Below are 12,302 nucleotides of genomic sequence, written 5' to 3'. Positions count from 1 at the left end.
TAGACCTTAGACCAAAAGTGTGTGAAATGTACATGTGAAACTTCACGTGTCCGAAAACAAGGTCTGTCTCGTGAGAATTTTACATAAAAAAATAAACACGTGTCCAAAAACGTTAATATATTTTTTTAATACAAAGGAGACGCTGAGTGAATTGCTCACTAACCACTTAATAGCGCAAAATGAGATGGAGCAACTAGGGCCCGGTGGCACAGTAATTTAGCAGAGGGGTTTAGGGAAAGGGAAACAAAAGGCCTCTACAAACATCCGCTTTTTCTCACACTTCTCTGCTTTACTACACATTATTGATTTCCAATGATCATAAGTTTAGTGACTACCCTCAGATGTCTTCCCAATGGTCCCGTCTGGCAATGGTCTTCTATTCGATCTCATCTACTTTATCGGCTTGAGCGAGATTAGGCCCACTTCTAATGACCACCTTCCACTCACTACCTTCTACCTTCTCCACAATAGTCCCGTCTAACACGACCCTGACTGACTACCTTGTGACCCTCTGCCCACCCTCTCCGTCCCCAGGTGATCAATGCCATAGAGCAGGACTACCGGCTGCCCCCTCCAATGGACTGCCCCTCGGCTCTGCACCAGCTCATGCTGGACTGCTGGCAGAAGGACCGTAACGCGCGGCCACGCTTCGCTGACATCGTCAACACCCTGGACAAGATGATCCGTAACCCAGCCAGTCTGAAACAAGTGGCAAGCATCCCTGCAGTGTAAGTGTAGCGTACATTAATGTATATGTATGATTACACACACACTTAATCCCCGCCATTTCCCTCGCATTGTGATGCGGTATGTAGAGACCCACACGCAGCCGCGCTCACACACACCGAGGCACTTTGACTTTTCCCCCCCCAACAACTTCAAAGCAGTGGTTGGTGCACACGTAGACACCTTCGCAACCCAGGCACACGCAGACTTCCTTAAACTGAAATAAACATGAGTTTATTACTTTATATTACATCAAAGCATATCCTCCACTTATTCTTGCCGTTAGGAACGATCAGAATTACTAACACACACACACACACACACACGCACACACACAGTTTTTGCACACACAATTCACGTTGGCACACACAAGGAGATTTAATAGATTCAAGTTTGAACCCGATTCACTTCAGAGGAGTGGGTAGTTTCTTTGCAGTGTGAACATATACAAACAACAGACATACACATCTTCACAACCCAGACTTCCTCAAAGTGAAATAAACATGAGTTTATTACTGTATATTACATCAAAGTCAAAACCTCCCCTCACACCACCATCAAAGCTCTGTCTCTGTCTCTGTCTCTGTCTCTGTCTCTTCCTCTCCTCTTCCAGGCCTTCCCAAACCCTGTTGGATCATTCTATCCCAGACTTCAACACCTTCAGTTCAGTGGGAGAGTGGCTGGGAGCCATCAAGATGACCCAGTACAGAGATAACTTCCTCAACTCTGGCTTCACCTCCCTGCAACTGGTGGCACAGATTACATCCGAGTGAGTCACACACATGCACAGACTCATGCAAGCTCTCACACGCATGCAGTCTTGTGTACACACACACATTCACAAGTGTACAGTACATGCACCCACAAACAAACATACACACACACACACACACACACACACACACACACACACGCACACGCACACGCACACGCACACGCACACACACACAGAAACAGACACACTCATGTGAGCAAGCGTGCATGTTCGCACACATCTAATTTAAAATGATCCTGTCCAAATATTGGCTCTAAGAAATCTATCTGGCTTCAAAATGTTGTTTCTAAAATGTAGCGACATGGTTTTAATTGTCAATCAAAGAGAAAAAAAGCTGAGAGGCAGACAAAGTTAATGGAATATGTGTTTGTTGTTTTCTCCTTCACAGCCAGTGGCTAACCGTCCTGAAAGTAATTATTTGGGGCTTTGGTTATATGTGTAAATGTATTACAGACCAAATGAATGCGTGTTTATGTACTTGCTTCTTCAGCGATGCAGACGCAATACTGACGTATTTCCTCGCTCTCCCTCTTTCTATCCCTCTCTTCCCATCTCCCTGCCTCTCTATCTCCAGAGACCTCCTGAGGATAGGTGTCACCCTGGGGGGCCACCAGAAGAAGATCCTCAGTAACGTCGCCTCCATGCGGGTGCAGATGAGCCAGTGCCAGTCGCCCACTGCCGTGGCATGACTGGAGGGGGCGCCATGCCACGGGGCGGGCAGCATTCGGGTTTGCAGGGACTACAGCAGAAAGGACTACACCCCTCACCGAATGACCCCCGACCCGTCGGAACGCGCCAGGGTCGAGACTATCATTCTCATCTAATCCCATCGAACATATAATCAAACATCATTACCCAGGAGGTCAGGGTCCAGACGAAGACTAATTATCAACTTCCACTAATCTGAGTTATTCTGAGTTATGATGTAGAGTTCAATGTGTTCAGAGGCTGTTTTTTTCCCCATCTTAATCTGTGAGGTCTATATAATAGAATATGTTGGTACTGACACAGAGATTGAGTCTTTGGGAATATCAGATGTATGTCTTGACTGGATGATGTTAGACTGGAGAGGAGGAAATGGAAGACATTTTGAAGAGGAAGATCATCGGTGAATCCCAAACCACCCCCCTCCCTTACCAACTCGTCACGTGTTGGTGACGAAAGTCAGAGGTTGACTTCCAGAGAGTGGCCAGGGGATGAATACATCCATCACCTTAGGACATACTCGTGGCAATTGATGTTTTACTTTTAAATAATAAAACAAGCATTAAATTCAACCCACTGGGTAAGAACTGGTTGAATCAACGTTGTTTCCACATCATTTCAACAATAAATATGATGTTGAACCAACGTGGAAAATTGATTGGATTTGCAAATAGTCCTCAATGTGGTCAAACGAGGGAATTTCATATTTTTTCCACCTAACTTTGAACGTAAATCCAAAATCATAGCGACATTTTTTGTTGATTTCACATTGAATTCACGTTAGTTGACAACTCAACCAAATCTACATTTAAAAAATGATGTTGAACTGACGTCTGTGCCCAGTGAGAAATTAACAAATCCCCCTAGGCCATTTCACAAGATGTAAACCTCAGTAACAGTTTCACATTTAATTTGGGAAGTATTTAGTCTGTTACGTGTCTTGAAATCAGACGTAAACAAATGCATGTGGCATATAACTAGGCACGCACTCTCCAAACATATTGAGGTGCGTGTCGGGATAGGACTACACCCCTCACCGAATGACCTCCGACCCGTCGACCCGTAGCACTTCGCTATGAAGCCTGCAGCCTTTCTGGCTTGGCCGAAGTGGCTGTGAGAGGGTTAAATGAACCCTCATGTTCACTCCCTTAGCTTTGGTACACTTGTGCATATGGCGCAGGTGCGCGTGACCACTCAGATGGAAGAGCAATGGGAAGGGAGGGATTTGGGATTCAGCCCATGTCATCAGAAGGCCCCTGGTTTGTCATTTGACCCCGGCCTTCTTCAAAGACTGAAATGAGGATGCATTGGTCTGGCTAGGAGCAGCAGTATGAAATGCGTACAGAAAGAAAGCAATTCAACCTCTATATACATGCTCAATATACACACATACGGAACAATGATACAGAGACATACAGTGGTGAATGGTTGATTTGACATTTTTCTCACCTTATATTTTTTCATTTGAAACTTTTGACATTTTTGAGATCTCCTCAAGGTCGACCAAAGTTGAACTGGCTGGAAAGGAGAGCTTCTCTGACATTTTGTTGGTATTGTGTTTTGCTTTTCCACCATGAAAGCAGGGAATGAAATTCTCTACCATGTTTTCACTTTAACACTACCTGTGGATGTCTGGGCTGATGGCCTTGCCAAAGGACTAGTGAAACGGCCTCACCCAGATTCTGAGAATATATATAAATATGTATATCTCTAACTAAATATGAATATATCTTCTGAATAAATCTTCATATTGAAGGTGACCTGTATGAATATGTATGCACGAAACTCTCTCTGCTTGCCTTTTTGGCAAAGATGACGTTTTTGTGGACTTGATTGTGATGGAGATGGACTCATAATGTAGTTTCTCTACAGCGCCACCTAGCCCTCTGGAGGACAAAACATAAAGACACCATTTTGTTTCTTTCCCCAATGCTGAGGGGTCACATGGACAATCCTGAATGAATTTTGACCTGGAAGTAAATGTACAAAGGACCATGTACAAATGACTCTTTCTGTAGATGTGTATAAAACAACTATAGGGATAAAAAAAAGTAACAAAATGTTCCTTCTCTGAAGAGCCCATGTTAAATGTAAGTGTATTCATGCCATATCTTGCTGGTGAGCACTTACTTGTACAGACTGTATTTTTCTTTATTGCCTCTTGTTTGTTGTTTGTTGGAGTGATTGGAACCATCAAGAATGGGAAGGAGAGTGGATAGTGTCTCGTCTGCTGGCCAAGGTCTACGGTATGTACTGCATCTGCTATTGATCCTGATAGTAACTGTATTGGCGAGGAAAATCATGCTGTACATCTTCATGTGTTTTTTTGGTAAACAGTTACAGTAATGAAAGAAATTATCTGAAAGAGGGAGTTGCTGGGGACAAGTTTATGATTTCAGGTCTCAGAGTGGTTTGCCATTAAAAACAGGGCCTTCATTTTCTAGGCATTCTGGTTGTAGAGAGAGGCAGCCATATCGTATAAACAGCCCATGAACTAATCAATACATCTCACATCTCCCCACACTGTGTGTGTGTGTGTGTGTGTGTGTGTGTGTGTGTGTGTGTGTGTGTGTGTGTGTGTGTGTGTGTGTGTGTGTGTGTGTGTACTCCGCACAAGAAATTTGTTCCTCTTGCATTTCAATCCCCACACACATGTTACCTTAAAGAAAGTTGTTCCTCTTGCATTTCAATCCCCACACACCTGTTACCTTAAAGAAAGTTGTTCCTCTTGCATTTCAATCCCCACACACCTGTTACCTTAAAGAAAGTTGTTCCTCTTGCATTTCAATCCCCACACACCTGTTACCGTAAAGAAAGTTGTTCCTCTTGCATTTCAATCCCCACACACCTGTTACCTAAAGAGAGGAGTTCCTCTTGGACTTCAATCCCCACACACGTTACCTGAAGTGGCTAGTTTTACAGATATTACTAGTATACTAAAAGCTATGTCAATTGTAAGTATTGCTCAGTGACTGCTCTACCTACTTTGGCCAATATTCATTTATATGTGTCACGTTGGTATAGGGATCGGGAGACAGGCGCAGGAATTCGTAATAGGGGTTTTTACTACCCAAATTACAGCGTGCCGTGTAAATGCAAGGGGATGAAGACCAAAGAAACATTTACAAAACACAGGGTTGAAACCCAAACAAAAGAGTGAGGAGTACCTCGAGTAAATACACCGGGGCGAGACCCCTAATCATCTGCGCAATACAAGCGGCACGAAAGCCAAAACAACACCCACACAGGTACTCACACGATTAACGGACAATGGAACAATAATCGACTGCCCAATGGAAACCAATGGGCACATTTATACAATTACAATCAGGGAAATGGGGACTAGGTGTGCGTGATGAGACAGTTCTGGAGGGATCCGTGACAATATGTCCATAACGGGGTGAATCTTAATTTCCACTTAAGTCAAATTTTCACTTAGTCGTACACTGACATCAATGGATGACTCAGTGAAAATTTGCCTCAATTGGAAGTTAGTATTTGCCCCAATGTTTATAAGTGGAACACACTCTATTGCAATTGGTGGAAGACAGAAGAGGCTGTGGGAGGAGCTTTAGGAGGACGGGGTCATTGTAATGGCTGGAATGGAACAGAGTAAAACACGTGGTTTCCATATGTTTGATACCTTTCCATTCCAGTCATATAATGAGCCCGTCCTCCTATAACTCCCCCCACTAGCCTCCTCTGGCAGAAGAGGTTTAGTCTTGAGATGGGGGCTACTGAGGACATGGATACTATTTGAGTTAGAGCGAGAGTATTCTTCTGAAGTATGTCTGAAGATGGAGTAAATGGTGGTCCAGGAGGAGAAGCTGACGTGATGAGTCTGAGGGCTTTGGTACACAGGGTTGATTGTACTACTAGCCCAGCTCTTGTGTATGCTAGAAGCCTGTGATTGCAGTGTGATTGGTGTGGTGTAGTCTTAGAGATAGATGGCTGTCTGGTCTTGCACCAATCACACTGAATCTCAACTATGTCTTACAGCAAGGTGAAGGAACCTGGTTGAAGATGGTGCAACTGCTCTGATAACTGTGACGAAACCAACGGGAATTGGGTTATTCCCAATCAGATCAAAACATACAATTATGAATAAGTGTAGTCACCAACCCACTGAAATGTCCACTTTACTAAAGTAGGCAATCAATGTGAAGGTAACAACCCATGTTACACTGTAGATATAGCAAAATCCTCGTTAGCTGTGAATTGGCCATATTAATTAAGCCTTCCAGTGACAGCAGAGGGAAAATCAAGTATGCCTATGTTTGATCACCTACAGAGACACTAGGCCTATGGCAAGTGTCTAATATTGGAACACGAGACACCTTAACCAGATTTTGTCTGGTTGTAATCTCTCATTGCATCGATTTTCTTGTAACTACATCCTCAGGTGTCAGGTCATGACAAACTGCTGTTTCCCCAAACACAGATATCATAGACTGCTGTTCTACTAACCACTCTGTGGAATTGGCTAGCCTGCTGCACTCCTGTGCCAAGCAATGGGTCATTACTTTAGGAGGGGTGTGGCTCTATGACTAAGACTGAGGTACCCACCTTGGCATCTGAAATTAGAAATCAATCGCAGCCCATTAGCAGATTATGCGTCATGTGGCCGTGGCTAACGGCCACGGCCTTTTCCCTTCTGTCTCACATCCATCCACCCACCCCTCACCCCTTCCTTTTCCCTTCTGTCTCACATCCATCCACCCACCCCTCACCCCTTCCTTTTCCCTTCTGTCTCACATCCATCCACCCACCCCTCACCCCTTCCTTTTCCCTTCTGTCTCACATCCATCCACCCACCCCTCACCCCTTCCTTTTCCCTTCTGTCTCACATCCATCCACCCACCCCTCACCCCTTCCTTTTCCCTTCTGTCTCACATCCATCCACCCACCCCTCACCCCTTCATTTTCCCTTCTGTCTCACATCCATCCACCCACCCCTCACCCCTTCCTTTTCCCTTCTGTCTCACATCCATCCACCCACCCCTCACCCCTTCATTTTCCCTTCTGTCTCACATCCATCCACCCACCCCTCACCCCTTCCTTTCCCTTCTGTCCCACATCCCTCACTCCTTCCTTTTCCCTTCTGTCTCACATCCATCCACCCACCCATCACCCCTTCCTTTTCCCTTCGGTCTCACATCACTCACCCCTTCCTTTTCCCTTCTGTCTCACATCCATCCACCCACCCCTCGCCCCTTCCTTTTCCCTTCTGTCTCACATCCATCCACCCACCCCTCACCCCTTCCTTTTCCCTTCTGTCTCATATCCATCCACCCACCCCTCACCCCTTCCTTTTCCCTTCGGTCTCACATCCATCCACCCACCCCTCACCCCTTCCTTTTCCCTTCTGTCTCACATCCATCCACCCACCCCTCACCCCTTCATTTTCCCTTCTGTCTCACATCCCTCACCCCTTCTTTTTCCCCTCTGTCTCACATCCCTCACCCCTTCTTTTTCCCTTCTGTCTCACATCCCTCACCCCTTCTTTTTCCCTTCTGTCTCACATCCCTCACCCCTTCTTTTTCCCTTCTGTCTCACATCCCTCACCCCTTCTTTTCCCTTCTGTCTCACATCCCTCACCCCTTCCTTTTCCCTTCTGTCTCACATCCCTCACCCCTTCCTTTTCCCTTCTGTCTCACATCCCTCACCCCTTCTTTTTCCCTTCTGTCTCACATCCCTCACCCCTTCTTTTCCCTTCTGTCTCACATCCCTCATCCCTTCTTTTCCCTTCTGTCTCACATCCCTCACCCCTTCTTTTTCCCTTCTGTCTCACATCCCTCACCCCTTCTTTTTCCCTTCTGTCTCACATCCCTCACCCCTTCTTTTCCCTTCTGTCTCACATCCCTCATCCCTTCTTTTCCCTTCTGTCTCACATCCCTCACCCCTTCTTTTTCCCTTCTGTCTCACATCCCTCACCCCTTCTTTTTCCCTTCTGTCTCACATCCCTCACCCCTTCCTTTTCCCTTCTGTCTCACATCCCTCACCCCTTCTTTTTCCCTTCTGTCTCACATCCCTCACCCCTTCTTTTCCCTTCTGTCTCACATCCCTCACCCCTTCCTTTTCCCTTCTGTCTCACATCCCTCACCCCTTCCTTTTCCCTTCTGTCTCACATCCCTCACCCCTTCTTTTTCCCTTCTGTCTCACATCCCTCACCCCTTCTTTTCCCTTCTGTCTCACATCCCTCATCCCTTCTTTTCCCTTCTGTCTCACATCCCTCACCCCTTCTTTTTCCCTTCTGTCTCACATCCCTCACCCCTTCTTTTTCCCTTCTGTCTCACATCCCTCACCCCTTCCTTTTCCCTTCTGTCTCACATCCCTCACCCCTTCTTTTCCCTTCTGTCTCACATCCCTCACCCCTTCTTTTTCCCTTCTGTCTCACATCCCTCACCCCTTCTTTTTCCCTTCTGTCTCACATCCCTCACCCCTTCCTTTTCCCTTCTGTCTCACATCCCTCACCCCTTCTTTTCCCTTCTGTCTCACATCCCTCACCCCTTCCTTTTCCCTTCTGTCTCACATCCCTCACCCCTTCTTTTCCCTTCTGTCTCACATCCCTCACCCCTTCTTTTCCCTTCTGTCTCACATCCCTCACCCCTTCTTTTTCCCTTCTGTCTCACATCCCTCACCCCTTCCTTTTCCCTTCTGTCTCACATCCCTCACCCCTTCTTTTTCCCTTCTGTCTCACATCCCTCACCCCTTCTTTTTCCCTTCTGTCTCACATCCCTCACCCCTTCTTTTTCCCTTCTCACATCCCTCACCCCTTCCTTTTCCCTTCTGTCTCACATCCATCCACCCATCCCTCACCCCTTCTTTTTCCCTTCTCACATCCCTCACCCCTTCCTTTTCCCTTCTGTCTCACATCCATCCACCCATCCCTCACCCCATCCCTCACCCCTTCCTTTTCCCTTCTGTCTCACATCCATCCACCCATCCCTCGCTCCTTCTCATGGCCAGGCTCCAGCTCATTTATCCTGAGTGTAAAAAACCTGTCTCAGGTCCAGGTCTGGATGTGGGTCTGGGCCTCGCTGGGCCTGCCCAGCTGGCTGTGGCTGAGAAATGGCTGCATCCCGGGCTCTCTGCTCCAGTGCACCCAGGCAGGCACGGGACCAGGCCACCTGCTGGGGCCTCAGGGCTTCAGTCTAACAGAGGTCTGATCAGCCGCGGGGAGCGAGACAGATGAGGCTGGGGCCAGCATGCACACACACACAGGCATACACACACACCAAGGAGTCCGCTGTCACAGCTACTGCACGGCAGTCTATCTCTTAATGAAGAGAGAGTGGGCCGAGACCTGATAGTGGGTGTCTATTGGGAACATGAGCAGGGATGAGAGAAGAGGGAGTGGGGAGGGTTTGACGGACTATGAAACAGTAGGTCTATACATCAAGTAAGGTATATTGGTGTAGGTTCTAATTGTTGTAGTTCAGTTACAGCCTACGACCACCTGAGCTGTTTCAATAAACCCTATATGACAACCTATATATTAAGCTCTTTAGGTTGAAACCTAGCTTTTCAAATCCCTTTCAACATCATTCACACAAGCCCGGAGTACCCTGTGCATACCTATTCATTCTTCTGATTAATGATGTCTGTTTATTCAATGGAGGGATCTAATTTCAATCCATTACGCTTCCATTCCGACACGTCTCAAGTATTTGCCATTCAACATGCCTGTCTATGAATGAGATGACAGAGCAGTCTGTAATTCCCATTTTTCTCGTTTTCCATTTGCTAATGTTGGATTTATTAACATTCTGACTCTAATAGCATTCCACTTCAGAATCGTGACATGAAAAAGCAATTAGCACTCTTTCCATAATAGCCATTTCAGAATTTGCTGTCATTGTCCCATTCTCTCCTCCTAAAAAAACATATATTTTAAATTGTGTATTACTTTGATATTCATTTTTTACAATGCCATCTGTTTTGATATGCTACAACTTTGTCTGAAAAGTGAGCCTGGGTGTGTCCATTCATCTGATGATTGCTGCTGAATAAATGTGTAGTTAAATCTATGTCTCAGAAAGGGTCATTTTAGTTGAAGATAATTCCTCTATTTGTATGTGTTCTTCTATTTCAGATAATGGACACACATAAACACACACACACACACAGCAGACCCAGCATTGCTCAGGACAGCCAATAAGGATGAAGACAGCACGACAGGGATGATAACCTCACGTTGTGGTACACACAGGACGTAGGAACCGAATACGTGTTTTCTTGCCTTTGTTTCCCTTTCTGTATAGCTACCACTTGTATATTGTGACGAGTATGTGTCCGAGTTTGTAAGCAGTAACTTTCTGACAACTATTGTACTAAAAATGCACTCAATAAACGCCTTGGAAAAAGAGTAAATCACAGGTGGTCCCAGACTCTGTGAACGATTATGATTATTCTTGTTTTTTTCCACTTCTATGAGAACAGAGCAAAGCAGTTCAAAGTTATTATTCAATAACGCAACAGAGAAGTCTGAGAGGCTGAAGTACAATGCTTTTGTGAATAATGCTTTTCAATTATAATGGGGGGGGGGGGGGGTGGAAGAAGCAGTTCTTGTCACTCACACACACACTCCTGTCACCATGGCACCGCTGTAAAAAGCCACCAAGTCGCTAATAAACGAGACGTCACTCTAAATTAACAGAAACGTCCTGAGAAATCAACACTGAGCGTTGCCAAGAAAAATTACAATATTTAGACAAACTAGCGGAAAATAGCCTCTCCCGCTCTCCCTACTCACGCCCACACTGTAGTGTGTGTTGGCAGAGATTGGATCCTGTAGGGCTCCAACACACATCAATGTGTTGTTCTACTGTAATAATATGGTTAATTAAGTGTTTTATTGGTTGGTAATTGATTGATAATATCCTGTTAGATATTAGTAGAGATTATTTTGCCAAGAAAGGAAGAACAAATGAGAAAGGGTGTGTAAAAGCGACCTGTTACATGATGAGGCATTGAAGAGATCATTTAATTCCAAAATGTACTGACAATAGCTTTTGTTCTGTACAACTTAAAGGGATAGTTCCCCCAAATTCCAAAATTACATAATGGTTTTCTTACCCTGTAAGCACAAATCCCATTCAAGGGGAATTTTAGCATTTATTTTATACGGGTTGAAAATGGCAGATTTGTGCACTGATAAATGCCTAAATTGGAACGCAGTGGCTGTACAGTAATACTGTATGCTATGTATGACGTCAGAGCTCAGGCTCTGCGCTTCACAGCCCTGTATGGGTTTTGACTGACAGCCGTTCTGAACTTAAGTACCTCGCACGACAAGAAGGTGCCCCCATCCCTCCCGCTAATTGGGTAACTTTTGCAGATTTTGGGTTGTCTGAGTGAGGAAAATGCTGTAAATTAAGAGGACTCTATGTATTTTGACAGATGACACATTGAGGATTATAATAAATACTGCTTGATGTCATACAGCAAGCCAAACACTCCACATGTGCATTTCACATTTCCATATCATAAAACTCATGTCATGTACAGTATTAATGTTTATGATCACTATGTTTGATGTACAGTTACAAGATGACATGGCGTCAAACCCTGGGTTGTTCTGAACAGAATGAGCCTGTTTGTCTGTTGTGAAGAGAATTCACTGCGGAATGCACTCATGACTCCTTTCTATGCACACCAAAATGATGATCTGTTTCCCGGAATTGCATTGAGAAAGCCAAACTGTAATATTGTATTTTTATAACTTAGCTAGTCATGTTGGCAATAGAACAAGCTTTCAAATTATGCCCACCTGACCCAGATGGCGATTTATAATGGACCGTTTTTAAATTGCATAAACAACAACAGTAATTGCGTGATGGCGGGATGCAGGGCTGTGTACCAAACAAAACTACATGTGTGCTTGCTCTAGTCTCTCAACGGCACAGCTAAAAGAGCTCCAAAAAGTACCTTAGTGTTGAAGACTCTTTTTTGAGTCATAAAAGTACATTGAAAGAGATGTGTGTCCCATTGGAGACACCAGTTAGTCCTCTCACTCAAACCCTTATGTTACACCTACCCAACATGTTCCAGGAATATTCTTATTATGTTACTGAATGTATCCACAGTATTTTCA

At 45.0% G+C, this 12,302-nt stretch overlaps 1 protein-coding gene across 3 annotated transcripts in view; it reads left to right on the top strand.

Moving 5' to 3' along the window:
• The window catches only part of LOC129814182 (ephrin type-B receptor 1), a 309,241-nt gene extending 298,662 nt beyond the window's left edge, over positions 1-10,579 (top strand). For all 3 annotated transcript variants that reach the window (XM_055867082.1, XM_055867084.1, XM_055867083.1), the window contains 4 exons: positions 535-728; positions 1,340-1,495; positions 2,076-4,452; positions 10,302-10,579. In XM_055867082.1, coding sequence (XP_055723057.1) covers positions 535-728; positions 1,340-1,495; positions 2,076-2,190 — 465 coding nt within the window. In that variant the 3' untranslated portion in view covers positions 2,191-4,452; positions 10,302-10,579. The remainder of the gene's footprint in view (positions 1-534; positions 729-1,339; positions 1,496-2,075; positions 4,453-10,301) is intronic.
• The last annotated feature ends 1,723 nt before the right edge of the window (positions 10,580-12,302 follow it).

Source organism: Salvelinus fontinalis, chromosome 17 (assembly GCF_029448725.1).
Source record: "Salvelinus fontinalis isolate EN_2023a chromosome 17, ASM2944872v1, whole genome shotgun sequence".
Classification (NCBI taxonomy): Eukaryota; Metazoa; Chordata; class Actinopteri; order Salmoniformes; family Salmonidae; genus Salvelinus; species Salvelinus fontinalis.
The sequence above is the reverse complement of the archived record's forward strand: the minus strand, read 5'-3'. Positions and strand labels throughout refer to the sequence as shown.